The following is a 19,288-nucleotide window of genomic DNA, read 5'->3' on the forward strand; positions in this document are numbered from 1 at the left end:
GAATGTTTCTCAGTCTTATTTATTACATTTCCATCCCACCTTCCAGATCTATGAGTCTAACATGTGACGCCGCATATATCTGATACCACATATTATATAGGTATGTGAATGAATGTAGTTGCGTATAAAATCTGCTATATTATACACACACAGACACACTCATACCAAAGAAGTAACATTTTCAGTCCTTTGTGTTTACAGCACAGTTGTAGGAGGCTTCCAAAACAGAATTGCAGTTGCGCAATAAAAGGAAGGGGGAAGGGATTCGGAGAATTCTGCCTTCCCCTGGTAACCCACCCTTTTGCCCCTCTTTTTTCCTTTAAGCCCCACACATGTGCAAACACAACAGTCCATTAAGAAAGATGCACTTCCTACTCCAGCTGAGACCACCAACCAACTGCCACCCCTTTGTAACCTGTTCTGGGGACCCTTCCACCCTGATCCTCCAGCCGCACAGCTGGAGCAGGACAGATGCTCTCCCCAGGTGACCGCTGGGCGGCAGAATCCTTTGGGCTGCAACTGTGTTGGTCAGAGAGACGCTACCACCTACGTGGGCACCTTCCCAGCCACGGGCATCGCTGCACGCGCAGCCCGACAGCAAGAAAACTGTCCAGCTAGCAGGAACCCTTCAGAGCAACAGAGGTTCCGTTCCCCATTATCCCCGGTCACCAACCCACTAAAAGAAGACAACCGAGCCTTGGCAGCCCCAAGGGGCTGGCTACGTTTTACTGAGGCTTTGCTCGAACAAGTCACCCACGCAGCCTTTTTTTCCTGGCGCAACTACACAGCCTCCCTGTTCTCTCTGGTTTTGGGACTGGTGGGGGGAAGGAGCTGTCACATTACAGAGGAGGGTGAGGTTGAGGTAAGGAGGGAGTTTCCCGTGGGGCCGACAAAGGCAGCTTTGCTGCTCATGATTGGCATTATTTTTATCTCTTTAAAAAAAGTGACAGGCAAACCAAAAAAACAGAATTTCCACTTAACCAACTCAGCCTGCACGAGGGACTGAGAAGATTGTCCATCGTCACTGAAGTCTCTCCACAAGTGGGTTGGTCAAATTTGCACAGTGAACGTCTCGCCCAGCCGTCTTTATAGAACTGTGACTTTTTTTCAAGCTGCGCTTCCTTTGCTGACTGTGACCGAAAGCCCAGCGTGCAGGTCCTAATGTCCAGTTGCAGAGCACCTGGGGAGGGTCACAGCTGACTGCTGGGAAAAGTTCAGGGGTCAAATCTGCTGCTGTCCATCAGCTGCCCTATCGTGCTTTTGACAGGTCTATCGTTCTGAAGACCTCCAGGTTGGGGGCAACGTGCCTCCACATCCTATATGCTGGGGAACAATGTCAGGAGGAGGAGGAGCATATCCATCTCTTGCTTGTGAGTGCCATCTGGCATCTGGTTGATCACAGTGAGAAACAAAATGCTGGACTAAGACGACCCTTCTAGCAAAGCTATTCTTGTGTGTTATACTTTCGGACTCGAGGGTGAGCTTGAGTGGGGCCTCATGAATTGCTCCCCAGTCTTTTCAGAGAGCAGTGGAAAACTCCAAGAACGCAATGGCGATGGTCAATACAGTGAGGGCAGAACATGCCCACAGGGTGATATCCCTCGCTGCACATCCAAGAGTCCTCTCTGCACCCATGGGGATGGTCAACAGAACATTACAGGTTGCTCCTCTCAGGACCCTGAACTCACAGAGAAAGCAGACTTAGCAGAGAGAGGTGGGAGGAGGTCAAGGAAACAGCTCCATTGGAGGTCCATCCACCCCAGGGCTCAGTAGCTCCACTCAGCAGTGGATTTCGTATGCTATCTGAGGCTGGAACATCAGTCCCTGGTTGGCAAAGAGCTCACTGGCTTCTGGGGGACAGTCCTCTTCCCCTTCCAGAGTCTGAGTAGCTTGATCTTGCAGCTGATCCGGGAAGACCCCTGCCAAGCCTTGGGGGTCCTTATAGGTAGCAAAGAGGGGCTTGTTGCGGTCAATGACAAACATTTCGTGGCCCCTCTCATCGCGGTATTCCTCCAGCTGGGCAAAAGTGGTGGGCCCATCGGAATAGTCATTGACGTACAGGATGTTCTCCTCCTTCTTGGCCTTTTTCCGCTTGCGGTGTTTCCGGTAGATCATGATCACCAGCAAGAGGGCTACAAGTGCTAGCAGGGAGATGGCCACAGCAATGGCAGTCTGGGTGGCCATGCCAAGGGCATGGAACTCCATGCTCTCCATGTCGTAGAGGGGCTCTTGGCTAATGTCTACTGAAGTCGGGTAGCCCTGCGACTGCTGCTGCTGCTGCTGGGAGAGGTTAACCATGAGGTGGAAGAGCACCCGGGCCATACCACCTGGATTGGAAGCCTCACACTCATATTTACCGGCATGGGACACCGTCACATTGTTGAGGAAGAGCATCCCGCTGCCAGTGTCTGACTGCTCAAAGCGCTCCCCCACGCTGCGCTCACTCAGCTCAAAGGTTCCACCAAGCAGCCGGGCCCGGCTTCCCTTGGAGCCCCCTGCCCGCCAATGGGCCAGTTTACGCCATGTCACTAGGGGCTGCGGGTAGCCCGAGGCCTGGCAGGAGACGCGCAAGTCGTCACCCAGCCGGGCCATTATTTCGAGGGGCTGCACTTGCACGACAGGAGGGATGCAGATCAAGCTGTTGCCGGAGACATCTGCTAGGCTTTGGTAGGCCAGGCGTGGTGGCTCCGAACACTCAATCTTCTTGTCCAGTGGACTCAAGAGCCTCTGCCCTTCCTCTCTGATCCAACTGCTGAGCCAGTGCAGGGCACAGTCGCATCGCCACGGATTCTCTGCCAGAAAAAAAAGTGTCCTGTCAACCAGGAAGAGTTCACCCAGCTCCCATAAGCCACCTGGGTCCCATGTGCACTCCACTGTTTGCCCAATGGTCCATTCAGTCCTGCATCCCCTATGGAGGAGGAAACTGAGCCAGGGATCCTGCCTGCCAAACCCACTCCGCTTGACTTTCTGACATCAGCTTTCTCCAACTTGGCACCTTCAAGACACATTGGACCTACTGTCCCCAGCACCTGAGAAGGGACCAAGTTGAGGTAGGCTTCCCAGTGTGATTTGGAGGTGACTCAAAGACATTGATTCTTCCAACAGAAGAGAATCCCTGTAGCTCAGGGTTGGACTAAGGAGTCCTTGGTGCTCTCCGAGCTTGGCGGTTGGCTTGAGGACCTTTCATGACCCGATTAGGTCACATCATCAGTGACACTGATTCTCTTACCCACAGCTCAGACCCATCTCTTACACAAACTGTGTGCAAGTGGTTGTGACATTATCCCTCCCTTCCCCACAAAGCCTGGGAACTACCGTTATGAGGAATTATCAACAGTTCTTTACCAGCCTTTGGTCCAGGGCTTCTTATGCTTTGAATCCAGCTCTATTGTCTTGCTAAAGCTGAGTCCAATTCCAGGGCTAGACCCAACTCCAATATGCCAGGCCCCACTCCCCAAAATCCTCACCCAAGGGCTTCCCACATTTTATGGTCCCTGCCAAATGGACCTGACAGAACATTGTTGGATCCAAGTTCCCAGGAGCTCCACATTTCTCTTAGTCCTTTCTGCTGAGATTCCTCCCCACTGACTAAAGGATCTCTTTTTCTTCCCCAGCTTTTCCTTCATCCAGGAGAAATGGAGGACTGCCAGAGGTCACTTTGGACACACCTGTCAGCCTCAGCACTTGCAGACTGATGAGAGGCCGCAAGGTCACCCGGCTGATGGTGCGCAGGTTGTTCTTGCTGAGGTCCAGCAGGGCTAGCGAGGTCAGCCCGGTCAGTGCTTGGTCCTCCAGAGTCTCAATGCTGTTCTCTTGCAAGTGAAGTTCCTGCAGCCTCTGCAAAGGGAAAACAGGAGCACATCTTCAGAGTGAGCAGAAGACTCTTTGGCTCTTCCATTCCTTACTCCTTCCTGTATCTTCACCTCCTTCATCTGCCTGGTTGACAACAGCCTGAGGGCAGAAGTGGTCCTGGCCAGGATGTGTGTCATGGGCATGCACAACTCCTGCTAACTCAGGGGTACCTATTCTTCTGGTAACCAAGACCCCATTCAATACCCTTTGCAGCAGAGAGCAAGGGCTGCTATGATCACAGTCGCAATGCAAAATGAATGGCCTTCTCCTGTGCAAGTGTGGGTGAGGCTAAGGTGTGAAAGAATGTAGCCCCAGCCTTGGGAAGGGCGAAGGGAACAATGAATGATCAAGGGAGGAGAAAAGACTTCTCAGTCCTGAGAAAGAGGAAAGTGTGAGAAAGAACCTCAACATAACCCCACTTTGATTTTGCTGGGTATAAGATGAAGTAGAGAGAAACACTGACTGGCTTTCAAGATTCTGTTATTCTATCCCACACCAAGAAAGAACATTTTTGGAATCCCTGCTGCTTTTGTTTCCTGGCCCGGCCTGCCTCGAAGGGCTGATACTAATCTTGAAATCCTCTCTCTACCATGCCTTACACCCTACACAATCAACACAAGGTTATTTTGAGCTTCTTTTTCACACTTTTTCTCAGGAGCGAGAAATCTTAATGGTTCATTGCTCCTTTGCCCTTCCTGAGGCCAGGTCTATATTCTTCCATAGAAGGTGAGTTGGCTAGTTTAGCGTTACTCCATAGCAGTGTTTCTCAAATTTGGCCACTTTAAGATAGGTGGACATCAACTCCCAGAATTCCCTAGCCAGCAAGGGGGATTCTGGGATTTGAAGTCCACAGATCTTAAAGTGGTCAAGTTTGAGAAACACTGCTCTATTAGATTTTGTGAGGCCCTCACCTGAGATACAGGCAGGAAGAATGTGGGAAAAGGATTGCAGGGTCAGAATAAGGAGTGACTCAATTGGATTAAAAATAAATAAATAGGATCCAACATTATCTCATGGCTGAGACTGAAACCTGGGAGTTCCATCCTCACTTAATTTGTTTGATTATTCTGCCTGCCACCTATTAAGTGAGTGTCCCTCCCACCCCACGCATACCCCTGACGCGCAATTCCTAACCTTCCTGTTTGACTTTCCCAAGCTGGTGGTTCCATTGCTCTTTCTGGGGTTCTCTGGTTAAATTGCACAATGTCATGGTGCGTTTTGTGATATTTAAAGTCACTTCTGATATTTACTTTTCAGAGAAAAAGGAGATGGAACTGGAACAAGGTAAGAGTTTCCTTAAGCAGCTCGCGTACTTGTACTCTGGATACCCAGGGCCGGTGAAGAGCAGGATTAGAATCCAACTCTGGCTAAATCTGGGCTTATGCTGAAGCCTGGATCACACATAATTGCAAACTCTAACATGATTTAGCTTGTTGTTTGAACGTTGCTCCTAAGCATTGGAAACCATGGTCTATGGCTTCGGGCGCTGAATGAATGTAGCCCATTGTGGTTTATTTAACTTTGGTTAACACAAACCAAGGCTTAGTTCAATGCATAAGGCTAATTTCTGCCTCAGTTCCACAAACAGGGCTTACAATGCCAGACGTTGCTGTTAGAGAAGGCCGAATGAACTCCAGCCTCCTTTTGTCTGGTCCCCCAGAGAACCTCACCTCCAAGTCACTGAAAGTGAAATCAGGGAGTCGGGTGATCTGGTTGCCAGAGAGATAGAGGACACGCAGGTGCTCCAGCCCCTTAAAGATGCTGCTGTTGATCAGATGGATCCGGTTGCCATTCAGAGCCAGTTCCAGCAGCCGATTCTGGTTGTGGAAGGCTCCTGGCTCCAGGGCTGAGATGGTGTTGTTCTGCATGTAGAGATACTGGAGGTCCAAAAGAGAAGCCAAGTCTTGTTGGCGGATCTGGGTGATGCTGTTGTCCTGCAGGAAAATGGTCTGCCAAGCCAGAGAGGGAGGGAGAGAGCCCAGATTCTATCATGGGTGTCACACGTCCTTTGTTACATAAATTACATCACTGGCATTGTTTGCACAATGACATCATGAGCTAATGTGACGTCATCAGGGCTTGAACCAGATCCCTATGGGCTCGGTTCAGCTGTGCCCTTTGAAAGTGAAGAAGGGCAGCTAGAAAAACTCAAATTTCTCTCTCCAGATTAGAAGCCCAAAGACTTGCTGATGAAGTAGATATTTGTGGGGGTCCACACACATTTTTATGAGTCTTTCAATTTATTGGTTTCTCTTTTTCTTGCATCCCTAAAGAATCTTTGTTCTTTCAGCAGTTTATGCAAATCTGAACCAAGAGCATTGAGAAGCACATGCGCTTGCACGTGCACACACTGCTGCAGGATACAGTCCCCCAGGCAGAAAATCAGTCAAGAGAAAAACTCGAGAGAGTTGAAAGTTCTCTATAAACTTAATAAAATTAAAATTAATACAATTAATCTTTCAACTATACAAAAAAGAAGCTAAGAAAAGGCTCCACAGTGCTGCTTCCTCTTCCTCTTTCTAACTGTATTAGCCTTTCAGACCCCCAAGCACTGGGGCCAGGATGTAAGTCACGGGACCGGTGGCACAGGGGTATGGGACTAGTGGTGCTTGAGGTTTTATTGGGCCTCAATTTGATTTCTTTTGGTTTTAATGGCATGATTTGTTTTTATTTTGTTTGCCACTCAAAGTTTCTTTGGCTAGATGGTGACCATATAAATTGGATTAATGAATGGATACATTTCTGTCCCTTCCTTTTCCTTAAACCGCAATCCATGGATAAGAACGAATGAAAGATCCTTGAACCCACCGTGTCTGGGTTCATGCAACATATTGCACGAGGCTGAAATGGTCACGCTTCCATGACTGGAGGGGACTAGAACCGGTGTCTCCCCACTCCTGGGCCAGCACCTTCACCACTGGACCACCATGGTGTAAAAGATCAATATGTCACAGCCTTTTTGGAAGGGCTCTGGAGGCCATTCCCAAGGCTTTCAGAGGTCACATGTAGGTTGTGCACCCCTATTGTGAAAAACCAAACCAAACCACCACTGCTCTTTCGTTACTCCTTGCGGAAAACTTTGCTCCTTGATTATAGATGAAAAAGCCAAGCCAACACATTCTATGTGTAACACAGAATACTTAAACAGCTAAAGAGCAGAAGTGGTTAAAAAGAACTAGCATTGCATTAGGCTAAAACCACAGCCTTTGGGAGCATCTTCAAAGGTAGTGAGAGCCCCTCAAAGTCTGGTATCAACACAGGGAGAGAGTTCTGGAGACCTGGGGCCACCACTGAAGTGTCCCTGTTTCAAGTCCCCCTTGCCTTGCTAGTGAGCATGGCACCGGAATGAGAGTAAGCGGCAGGCCCACAACTGGGCACTGATGGCCTCACCTGGGTGGAGGGGTAGATGCTCCCCGGGATGTCTTTCAGCCCCAAAGAACCACACTCCACGGTCAGGCTGTAGCAGCGGCAAGGGGCAGGGCAGACGTGGGCCTGGAGCACCAGGAGCCCTAGCAGCAAGAGGCAGACCAGTGGGGCTTTCACCGGGGCCATCCTAGACCAGCTGCTGACGAGAGAGAGAGAGAAAAAGGAAATTGCCAAAGAGCTCCCACCACAGGAGAGACCAAGGCAGGTCACCCGAAGACGGCTGGATGGTACCCTTGGTCAGCTCCACCCAATCTGGGGATGATGATAATTGTTCAGATGATCTAAGAGCACAGGGAGGGCTGGAGAAAGTGGCCTCAGACTACAGGCTGTACACATAACTGCCCCACTTCCTACTGCTTCTTCATTATCAAAGACATTTCATCCCACCCCTTCCCTAGGACACTCAAGCTAATATATCACTCTCTCCCTTTTATTTCACTACAGCCCTCCAAGGTAGGTTGGACTGAGGGTGTCTGGTAGGGTCCCAGTCCAATTTTCTATCTTCTGACCCACCAGGCTCTGCTCTTGCCCAATCCTGTTTATGTTTACTCAGAATTAAGCCCCCAACAATCATGGGGATTGCTTCTTCTCAGAGGAAGCTGTGGAAGCATCAGGCTCACCATGGATCCATACACCTGCTTTGAAAACCAGTGAATTCACAGGCTGGCGCACACACACACTGCTTACCTGGTAAGACCCACACCATTTCTGAACCAGTTTGCTGAAGCACTAACAAGTCAAACTGAGCCAGAGTCTTTGCCGCTGAGTCTTCATTTCCCAGGCCTGACCGCCAGTTTGGACCTGGGAAAGGGGCTTCTGCACCACTGATGGATCTAGCAGGACTGGCTAAGAAGCCACTACAACTTGATGTCTCTTCTTCTCATACCTGAACATTGGGCACGATATTTTTGAACAATGGACCCAGAAATTCATTTTAAGAGTGTCTGCCTTTGTAGACAGATTGTGTTTAAAAGATGTTATGGAAGAGGAACAAGTTTTACTGGACAAGATTGAGACTGATCTGAAAGCGGATTTAAAAATGACAGGCTACAAGAATGGCATGGAAAAGGATGCTACAGTGGATCTACAAATGAAACCAGCTGATGTCTTAATAATTAAAAGGGATATACAAATAATAAACAAGAGAGTGACCTGGATAATTTTCCTATATTGGATTTACAGAAAAGGCTTGTTAAAGCTTTGAAGAATTTTGTGAGAAGGGATAAAGAAAAAAAATGAAAAGAAATCAAGTGCTAGGACATTATTTGAAGGGACTAAAGATCAAGACTGTTAAAAGGAAGGAATGTAAAGTTGGTTTATTTGATCGAGGTTAAAATAGATACGTTGTTATCTTTGGTAACCCTAAATGGATTTTTGCTGAAATGACGAGGTTTTTATGGATTTGTTTATAGATAAGAGATGGGATATGGGAAGAAGAGATCATTTGTTTTAAGAGAAGATGATAAGTTATTAAAGTTGTTTATACTTGTGATGAACGGGGAAGTCATTTCTTCATATATTTTCTTTACTATATTTTTATTTTTTATTTTTCTATTTTTTAATTTTCTGCATCTTCTATCTTCTTTTTGTTCTTTTATTTATTTATTTAGTTTGCCTTGGTTTTTATTGTTGCAATTGTAATTTTTAATAAAACTGCCATTAACAAAATAGCAAGGGCTTATAAAGGATACTCCTTTGAGATTACAATGGATCAAGCATGACAGTTCATTATAAAGCTCAGCCACAGGGAAAGTAACGAATGTGACCTTGAGGTTTAAAACGAGGCAGTGGATTTATGGGAGGAATTGGTTGGCATGGATCATCTTCCCCACACCTGGCAGACCCCAAATTCAGCGCACAGCATTTCTAGGTTCCATGCTGGACGGGGCAGGGGGGCACAAGAGGAGCATCTGTGGGGTAAACTCCCAGGGTGCAGCGGCAGCTACATTTTTGCAAGATCATCTTCGAGGGGCTCTTCCTGCAACAGCTCAGCAGCTTTCAGGAGCTGCTCCGTTCCAGCAAAGGAAGAAAGTGAAGCCCCCTCCAGTTGGTTTCCTGGGGCGTTTGGAGACTGTGGCCATTCTAAAGCTGCTTATAGGCCCAGGATGGATGGGAGAGGCAGCCCCTAGGAAGCCCACCGCGAGAAGGAAGGGCTTGACTGATGCCAGGCTGTTTGGGAAGGCACACGTGGTGCACACGTACATCTCAGGAAGAAGGACACACGGGCTTCAAAAGGCCCAAGGCATAGATGGGGCCGCGTGTGCTCCAAAGTAGTCAGAGCCATACCCCTTCCTTGCAAATGATTAGGGGGAACAGATCTAAGGATTTTTTTTGTTTTGGCAAGACCTTCATTGAAAGGGAACGGGTTAAAAACGTCATTCTTAACTTGAGGATGCAAGTATTTCTTCATACTGTATGGCATTTCTTTCACGCACTGGCACACAGATGCACACTTTGGCACTAAATCTGGCTGCTGCTGCTGCTGCTGCTGCACCCTGTTTGTGCTACAATACAGAGAAGTCTGGGTTGGTCAGCCTTGGACGCCACCATTGGGACTGCAGACAGCCTAAATTTGCTGGTTTATAAAACATCTGGCTGTTTGGATACAAAGAGGAATTCACTGTCTTCCATTCTACGTATTAAGGCAACAGCTGCAAATCTGGGATAGCTCGCATGGCTGTATCACCAGATTGCCTGCAAAAGCTCTGATGTTTTGCTTTAAATTAATTCATGCCCAACAGCTGCCATGATATTACTCTTCTACAGTAGGAGAATGTTTGATCCACAATAGTTTCCGTGCAGTCCTTTGCACACGCGTTGGCACGGGAAGAAAAAAACACCCCTCCTCCCATCTTCCATAAAGAGAAAATGCAGATATCCATACAGAGAAGTGACTTTCTTTGCTACCACTGTCTGCAGACTAAATAAAAGTGCACCAGCTCCATTAACTCCTATTTTGAAAAAGATGGGAAGTTTTATATAGCAAATGAGTGTTTAGTACAGGAAAAAAATAGCATTTCTCCCTCTTTCAGATATACATTTTATGCATCTTGGTGAAACAGGAGCTTGTGATCCACATTAAGAAATGTAAGTGCTCAGAGCCTTTTTGGAATGGTGTAGCATATAAATTACAGAAACACATATACTCTTGGAAGTGAAAAAATGATCTGAAATAGAATGGGCGGCTACAGGCAAGATGAATGAATTGGCAGTCTTGTCACTCAGAATCTTTGCCAACAGACTTGCAGATTGAGGGTTCCCAAACTTTTTGGCTCACAGACACATTGGAGATTTTGAGAAATTGTTGTAGATCTAGAGCTGCTGTGGGGGGGGGGGTACGTGTGGGTGCACATGCACATTTGCTCTTTCATGAAGAGCAAGAGTCAGATTTGGTCACTAGCCAACTCTTCTTCCTTGAGCAAACCTTTCCATGAGTTGAACCCAAAGGTTGAGCTCACACATACTTAACCAGATCCATGTATAAGGAATTGCATTTGCCCAAGATGTTCAGCTTGGCAGGTTGGCTTTTCTCTGGCTTAGCCCAACGCGCAACCCGGGCCTGTTCTGTGCATGCTTTAATGCTTTGTGCAAAGCTAGAAAATGGCTTGCTTTGGTAACCACGTTCAGCAAACACCGTTGCCTGTGATGGCAGCTGAGCCCCTTGGAATGCCTCAACTCCTCTGGCACTGAGGGAACCAAATGCTCCTCTCAGAATGCAAATGCAGGAAAAAGGCCACTTTTAACAACAGGTTGAGCGGAAAATCAAGATGTGTTTTGTCAAGGAAACTGTGACTGGCATATGTCTACCAGCTGATGCAGAAATGGCCTCCAGGAGCCTCCCCGCCTAAGCCAGACGCAGCCCAGGGGAGCTGCACGGGAGCCTCTGAGCCAGAAAATGATGGGCTGCAGAACCGGAGGGGGGCAGCCAGGAGCCTGAGGCGTGCGTGCGTCTGCCGATGGTGTCTCGGAAGGGGCAGGAAGCCAAATCTTGAGGGGGCGCACGCCTTCCCAGCAGCAGCAGCGCCATGTGGCTGGCCGCTCCCCAGCCCTCCGGCTCTGGGGTTCAGGTGGCAGGAGCTCCCACGGAGCGAGGGAACGGGCCCTATGAAAGGAAAGCTCTCGTGGTGCCTTGGGGTGGGGGAGTGGAAGAAGGGGTCTGTGAAATGCATCTGGCCCAGAGCAACAGGGTCGGAGCAGGCGGAGCCCCCCCCCATTAACTAAACCCGCCCACATAGGCAGCGGGACACAGAGGGCAGACGGGTCCAAGCGAAAGCCGCGCATTCTAGAGTTTCTGCGCAGCGATCCCCGTCTGAGTTGGCCACTCACACGCCTCCTCCTTGTTTTTGAACCCTGTCCCATTTAGGCTCCTGCACGTTCAAATGAAGGTGAAGGCACCGAATGCCTCTGGAGTCCTGCACGCGGATCACGACCTGATTCACACAGCTGGCTGAACCATCTGGCGGACTTCGTGCTGAGCCAAACCAGGTAAGCCACGCGAGGGGGTCCGAGGGGTAGGGCCAAAAGAGCCACCCCTGCGACGGCGGCTGTGGCGTGGAATCGAAGCTGCACCGCTTTTCCACATGCGCCGCGTGGGCGGCCACCCCTGAGCCACGTGATGGGTTAAGAGCATGAGTGAAACAGGTCGGAATGTGCAACCGGATTTGGGGCAAGACAAACTTTCTATTTTATGTCAATGTTGTATGCATGTATGTATATATTATTTCAATCCTATTTTTATCTAACAAACGCAGTGGTGAATATCTGTTTGGTTTAGACATCAGGCAGAGAAAGCCCATCGGCCTCAGGGTGTTGGTAGAAATGCTGGAAAATTGAACTTCAAATGGCCCTTCGCCTGGTGCCCAGAGGGCACTTTCGGTTCTGACTGGTAGGAAATTACGCGGCATTTCACATAAACTTGATTCCTAAAAGCCATCTTCTCCTGCCACTTTAAGCAAGGCATATTTCACACTAAATCATAATATGGCTTTTAGAAAACCAAACCAAGTGTGGGTTATTCACAAACCAGAGTTAGAAATTCTGGCTTTGCGTGAGGTACAAACCAGCTCCCAGATGAATAAACTTTTTGTGGAGTCCTAGCACTGAAGATGTTACCTAGCCGGGTAACAAAACATTTGCAAGAAAACAACCAAGCTCAGAGGGCACCAAGGACTCCACAGTTCAACCCAGAACTACATATATTCTCTTCGATTAGTTACTTTTTTATATGTAAGTTGTTCAGTTTCTTCTTGCATTTAGGTCCTGGCTCTTCCTTGAGAGCTGAAGGGGGCACAAGCAGGTCTGGGGAGTTGGCTGGGCTGAAAGGGGGTGCCCGGACTCCCCATCTTCACCATGAACTGGCTCTTCCAACTTCTTCAGATGGAGAACTTCTCAACATGCAGCAGCTCGAAGGGGTTCAGAAGGACTATTTGTATCTGGGGTGTGGGGGGTGGCGGTTGGGGAAAACCTTCCTTGCCCGGAGGCCGAGGATACCCTGGGGGCAAGTCTCAAGTCATTTCCAGCCTTTAACAGCTGCCTTACAGGGAGAAACTAAATAGATGAAGCTTTGAGATGCAATCAGTCAAGATGACTGCAAGGAGTTACTGGCTGGCTGGTTTACTCATGATTTACAACCCACAAGGACTGGGCTGGCACACACCACCAAGCCAGAACCAACCAACCAGGGATTCTGGAGGCAGCTCTGCCCTCATGCTAAGCCTTTTGGGGGTGTCGCAAGACCCACCCAAAGACGCCGCCACCGTCTTCCTTGGAGGATGGAGCGCCTGTGGGTTACTCTCCCTCCCCCCTCATAGAAGATGCCGAAGTAGCTATGGCAACCTCCTGGGACAGTGTTTCTCAACTTCAAGATGTGTAGACTTCAACTCCCCCAGCCTGGGGAATTCTGGGAGTTGAAGTCCACACATCTTGCAGTTGCTGAGGTTGAGAAACATTGCCCTAGGACACGGGAGATGGAACTGGAGCCCATTCAGAAGATTGTCTTCCTATTTCAAGCTGCCTCGCTTTACAATCCCTGGGCCTGCAAATTAGGATCCATTCAGTCCTGTCTCCAACTATGGAACTTCCAGAATTGTGAACTCTTTAATTTCATTTTATTCTTACCGGTAAAAGCCCCTCCGCCTTGCTTCAGCTGATCCTCCTTTTTCCCTAATTCCACCTCCTCCCGCACTGCATTTAATGTACAGCTTAACCTTTAATGCACACCTCACCACAGTCTTGTGGCAAACAACACATCTGAACAAACTCTTAAGCAAACCTTTTTTAAAAAATCAGCAGAAATCCTTACAAATAACCCTCCAACATTTCGACTGACCCCGGGCACTCGAAGCTAAGTAGCCACACGGGGCTGCTTGTGGGTCAACCACCTAATGCATCCGCGGTTGGGTTTGCGTATTGTGCCGCACCCCGCCAGAACACAACAGAGTTTGTTATAGGCATCACAACTGGCTCGCGCAGGCCAGCTGCTCCCTCCACTTCGATAAAACTTTCCTTCTCATTCACTGACTTTTGCGCCTTTCCAATGCTGCGGTAATCAACTGTTTAAAGCTTGCCGGCGATCAACCCAAAGCTGGCCCCGGCCCCCCGCCCGCCCCTTCAGCGCAAAGGGCGCTACGGAGCCCGCTCCACGCCCGCGGGGAGCCCGATGCCGGGGATGCCGCCCTCGGCGCCCGTGCCGGGCGGTACCGCAGGCGCCGCTGCTCTCGAGGGGAGCGGGCAGGGAAGGGGCCCGAGCGGCGGGGCTCCGCGCCCCCCGGGACGGCGCGGGCGAGAGGCTTCGGGCGCCTGGGGCGGCGAACTCCCCGCTCCGAGGGGAAGAGGGGCGCTCGGCGGCGGCCTCTGGGCGGGTCAGGCCCCGAGATGCAAGCCTCGGCTGGAACGGTGGGCACGGCCGGGCCGCCGGGTGGCAGGGAGACTGTGACCCGCCCTTCCCCGCGGACAGCGCTGACTCCGGCGACGGGGCGGCGGGCGACCTCTCGGCGGCGCTCGACCAGGAGGGCGCTTCGGGCTTCTCCCCCCCGCCCCGCGGCTCCTTTCGGCGCCCCCCCGTCCCGGCGGCGAGGAGCCCCGGCGGCCGAGGCGGGCGCCCCTCCCTGCCGGGTCCTCCCAGGCGGCTGCCCCAGAGACGCCCGCCCCGCCCTTGGGGAAACGCCCCCCGTCGTGCCCGCGCCCGCCTGCTGCGCAAAGCCATCCGGGCAGCCGCCGTCCCTGCCCGGCGCCGCAGCTCCCGGGGAGAGGAGGCGGCGGCGGCGGCGGCGGCAGCGGCGGCGGCGGCTGGCCGGGAAGCGGCGCAGCGTCCCCGAGCAGCCGAATGCGGAGGCCTCGCGCGGGTCGCCTGCCCGGCCGCCCACCCGCCGACCCACCGGCCGGCGGAGCTCACCTGCCCCGGACGGCTCTCCATGGCATCGGCCGGCCTCGCTCCGGCGGGGGCGCAGGAGGGACGGAGGCGGGCGCCCGGCTCGGGCAGGCGCAGCGGCTCCAGGCCGTCCGGGACGCTCTCGCTCGCTCGCCTGCCCGGCTGCTGCCCGGCTGCCGGCCCGCCCGCCCGCCCGCCCGCCCGCCCGGCTGGCTGGCTGGCTGGCTCGCCTCTGAACCCGCGGGGCTGCGCGGCTCCGCGCTAAGCCAGCCACGGCCGCCAACCGCGCCGCTCGCGCCTGACGTCAGCGCCGCCCCGACCCCGGCGGTTGCCCCCCCGGGGCGCTCGCCGCCGCCGCCGCCGCCGCCCTGCCTGGAACGAGGCCGCGGGCGGGGGCCGCCGGGCAGAGCCGCGTCCGAAAGCGAGGCGCCTGCTGGGCAGCCCGGGCGCCCGCTCTCGGGGCACTCCGCGCAGGCGGCGCGCAGGCGGAGGCCAGCCCAGCCCCCGCTCCGCCCGCAGGTCGTGCGGACGCGCCGGCGTTGGGTTCGGCGGACCCGGCCGCTGTGGGGACCCAGCCAGGGCAGGGAACGGCCGGGTGGGATGGATGGAGGAAGGGATGGGAGGGTGGAAGCGCCTGGAAGAGAGCAAGGCTGCCTTTGGGACCGCTGCCCCCTTGCCGGGCCCCCCTGAGTCCCCCAGCCCGGTGCCGTGCCGGACGGGAGGGGGCTGCTCAGGGCTAGGTGGGTCTGCAGAACTGGGCGCCGGCCAAGCCGAGAGGGGACAGCAGATGCTGGAAAGAAGGCGGCCTCAAGAGTCCAGCCACATTTAGCTGAACACCGATCCCGTCCGGTTCATAGCGCCTGAGCTGGGACAGTTCCAAGTTCGGAGAATCAGAGGTTGGAATCCCCCCGGAGGTCATCTAGCCCGACCCCCTTCAGACCTTAACAACAACCCAGCAACCAAAGTCCCTCATCCAAATGCCAGCTGACCCCACACCACAATTTCCCTTGGCCTGTGCCTGCTTTAGGCAGAGTGCTGGGGCCTGTGCAACTTTGGGGTCTACGAAAATGCTTTGTTAAAAACAAATCTGGAAGTATGAAAAGTACAAAAAAAATAAAATAAAAATGGGTATATCCTAAAATAAAATATATTTAAGATGTTATTAGTCTTCTAATGTAAGTATACTTGCTATGACTTACTGAACATTAGAGCTCCAGGGAATACCTTTATAATCCTAAACATCCAGTTTATATCCACAATGAGGGCGGAGGAAGATAAATGGGCCCAGGGCCCACCAGGGTCTTAATGCTGCCCTGCCTTGGTCACAACCTGGATCAAGGGTTGAAGCGGCCAGTCCCTCTTTTCTGTTTCCCTTGGGGGAAACTGGGCCATAGACTGGGAAGCCTCCGGCTGACCAGCCTGAGATCCAGCGTGCCGATGTGTCTAACTACAGTACTGTATGTTTCTTTCACCCTCATCTGTTTGCCTTCTGGAGAGTGGGTCCAGGGACCAGGCCACCTCTACTCAGATATTTTCAAAGCATCCAAAATTGTGGAGGTGGAACAGATCCCAAGGGTCATCTAGTCCCACCCTCTGCAAATTAAGCCGGTTTTCCAGCCTCTTCTTAAGCCATCAGGAAGGTATTTGTCTTCCTGCAGCAGCCACCGTGTGAGTGCTTAGTGTGCATTCCCAGAATTTGGGGGCACAGGATGGCCCCAAAAAGTCAGGGGCTCGGCAAGTGAATTCCAGAAGTAAAATGGGGCGATGCTTAGAAAGCACTTTAGGATAGAGATTGTAAATTAGCTGGCTGAGTGTCACTGGGTTTTGTAGTCCAACATGCCTGGAGGGCAAAGTTGCTGCGGAGAGAATGGAGAAGACATTAAACAGTTTTTTTTACACCCAGCAGAATCTTGTGAATGCTACGTGTAGAAAGGCTACCCTTCAACTCTGTTTTGTTCTCATTACATTTTTATAATCAGCCAGGGGATATATGGGGAGGGGAGGGCAGCCTCTCTAAAAACCATTTTTTTTCACCCGAGGAGAAAAAGAAAGGGAAACCAATATGACAGTGTAAGTACTGTATATAATAAATTTCCTATTTGACCTCTGAGCCAATATTTGAGAATTGAAGTTTAAAGGGAATAAAAGGTTGGATTAGGTGATCTTAGCGATCCCTTCTAAGTCTACAATTCTACAAGTGAATAACACGACAGGAGGAAAAAAATCAGGACGAGTCCAGTAGCACCTTTTTCCACTAACCAGTTTTATTTATTTCACCAATTTGGTGAGCTCCTCCTGATTTTTAGCTACCATAGACCAGTGTTTCTCAACCTCAACAACTTTAAGATGTGTGGACTTCAACTCCCAGAATTCCCCAGCCACCCTGGCTGGGGAATTCTGGGAGTTGAAGTCCACACATCTTAAAGTTGCTGAGGTTGAGAAACACTGCCATAAACTAACAGGACTCTCCTCCTGTAATGAACAGAAGAAAGAACTCTTCCATGGGGCAGCCAGGCTGGGCAGGTTTTCCTGTAGCTGTGGGGCGGGGGGGGGGGCACTGCCTTCCCCTCAGCAGGAGGTGAGAGAGGGTCCCCTAGCAGAGGACCTTAAGTAGAAGGCATCTTGCTCCGCAGGTGATGGGGCTTGAGAGGAGACCATTCGCCCCTCGGGCAGAGCCAGGAACAGGCCTGTGGAGCTGAGAAAGGTCTGGTGCCATCTGGACACCCTCCCCTTGGAACAATCCTAGTCATGGAACGCAGTCTGGATCTTGCCCAATAAAAGAAGGCTTGTTTGACAGGTCTACCCTGGAAGCTACTAACAGACATCCTGGCCTTAAGGGTCCCTAAGGAAATGCTGGAAGGGGAGAAGGAGAAGGAGAAGGTAATCTCCTGTGCTCTGCCAACTTCCCTTCCTCTAAAGTGGGGAGGGAGGAGTGGGCTGCCTGTGGTAGCCTGAGCCTTCCGGCGGCTTGCTTGGAGCCAGCCCCCTCCTTCTGCCATTTGGGCAAGAGAAGAAAGACCGTTCCGTCCTGCATGGCTTGTCAGGGACAAATGAGAAGGTTTCAAGATGGACGCATTAAAAATCCCACCAATCATTTGTATTCGTAGGTGTCCAGTAGAAGCCACGATGATGTCATGTGTGACCTGATGTCATCCATTGTGGCTTCGACCAGACACTGATGGCCATACAGGCTGGAGAGTTTGGGTTTTAACACATCTGGTGGGCACCATGCTGGGGAAAGCTTTGGTGCAAGGCTCAGAAGCACTTTGCTGAGGAGGAGTGTGATATAAATGTACCGTGACTTTTTTTTTTTTTTTTGCATTCAAACACCTACCTTAATGGGGTGTGGAATTTCTATGCTCCCAGCCAAGAAAAAAGGAAAAGAAAAGCAAAGGATGAAGAAAAAGCACATGTTCAAGAGCTACATGCACCTTTATATTCTAGGAAGAATATAAGAGGAAGACATGTCCTTGAGGTCTACAGCCGTTGATAACCTTATGTCCTTTAGTAGGTAGTACATCCCCCCATGCCAGGAGTGGGCACCAGGTTGGGGAAGTCTTCTCTCCCTGCCCCCCCTCTAAAGTGGAAAATGGATACCCAGAAGTGCCACAAAAAGCTGTGTGTCCAATTCTTGCTGCCTATGCTGTGCCTGGGAAAAACAGCCCAACTCTTTCCACTGTTTAGGCTGTGGCATCGAGGTCAGTTGGATGCTCCCCTTCCTCTCACGTAAACCCGCAACAAGGACTTGCTTGGAGAAGACTGTCAAGGAGAGCGAAGTTCCCGAGAAAAATGGAAGAGAGATGAGGCCACTTAAGCTCAAGAGGAGCCATCCCGGGGGACAGGATGAGCAGATGGCATGGAGACAGGAGGGGGGTGCTTCTGAAGAAGAAGAACAAGGGGATGGTTTGCTTCTAAAAAGAACCACAGGAACCAGAAGAAACAACAGAAGATGCAGAGCTGGGCTAGAGTGCAGACCAGAGAAATGCCAAAGTGGGATCAATCCCCAATTGCCCAGTCTTCCAAGAAACAGAATTGGAATCTTCTGAATGTGACCCACTTTAAAAGCTCACAGTGCTCAAGCTTGCTTAGGAACACCAAGAAAAGCAGCAGCTCCTTGCAGGACATTTCTGGCACCAGATGTCTCCTTTCATCACAGGAGGTGATGGAGGTCTTCCTACATCATCCAATAACCAACCATCCAAGTGGCCCATTTCTTAAGGATGCTCAGACAAAGAGGCAATCAATGAATTCCTTTGGACCTGGGAGACAAGGTCAGTTATGTCAGTGATGACCCCTTGGAGATCCCCTATCATTGCCCCTCCTCTAGGTTACAAATCCTGGCCATAGTGGAGGAAGGAAGCCATCTTTAAATCCCACTTGCCAACTCGATGAATTCTGGGACCGCAGTGCAAAAAAGCTGGAACTGGGGGTCCCGGGGGCTATCACCTGAACACATAACTGGAACTTGTTGGGGTGGGGAAGGACAGGGTGCATTGCAAAGAACAAGCTTTTTTCTACACATGAACCTCTTGAGGAAGGAGGCAGGCCCTGCTGGGTGAACCACGGTTGCCCTCTGAAAACACAACGTGGAGTTCCTGATTTCCCACTCTGCTGCTGGGCCGCCTGGAGGGGCTGGCTTGG

At 51.2% G+C, this 19,288-nt stretch overlaps 1 protein-coding gene across 2 annotated transcripts; it reads right to left on the reverse strand.

Annotated features, from left to right (window-relative positions):
* Window positions 1–8: 8 nt before the first annotated feature.
* Window positions 9–14,926, reverse strand: LRRC24 (leucine rich repeat containing 24). 2 transcript variants are annotated; one of them, XM_088148846.1, is made up of 5 exons: window positions 14,672–14,926; window positions 7,243–7,414; window positions 5,523–5,801; window positions 3,669–3,837; window positions 9–2,792 (listed from the first exon to the last, which is right to left on the reverse strand). In XM_088148846.1, the coding sequence occupies exons 1-5, from the start codon at window positions 14,695–14,697 to the stop codon at window positions 1,780–1,782; spliced, it is 1,659 nt and encodes a 552-aa protein (XP_088004972.1). In that variant the 5' UTR covers window positions 14,698–14,926; the 3' UTR covers window positions 9–1,779. The 2 variants fall into 2 exon arrangements, with proteins under 2 accessions (XP_088004972.1, XP_088004971.1); XM_088148845.1 differs by having other exon boundaries at window positions 7,243–7,417.
* Between the last annotated feature and the right edge of the window lie 4,362 nt (window positions 14,927–19,288).

This window comes from Python bivittatus, unplaced genomic scaffold (assembly GCF_059951505.1).
Source record: "Python bivittatus isolate LINGU-HERP-01145 unplaced genomic scaffold, Pbiv_v1 ctg000590_np1212, whole genome shotgun sequence".
Lineage (NCBI taxonomy): Eukaryota > Metazoa > Chordata > Lepidosauria > Squamata > Pythonidae > Python > Python bivittatus.

What these genes read in the sequence shown, in the direction of transcription:
- LRRC24 (XM_088148845.1), bottom strand. Translation starts at nt 14,697, where the DNA reads ATGCCATGGAGAGCCGTCCGGGGCAG. An exon ending in GCATCTACCCCTCCACCCAG is followed by an intron (nt 5,802 to 7,242) that starts GTGAGGCCATCA and finishes CTGGCTTGGCAG; the next exon opens with ACCATTTTCCTGCAGGACAA. An exon ending in GCAAGTGCTGAGGCTGACAG is followed by an intron (nt 2,793 to 3,668) that starts GTGTGTCCAAAG and finishes TTTTTCTGGCAG; the next exon opens with AGAATCCGTGGCGATGCGAC.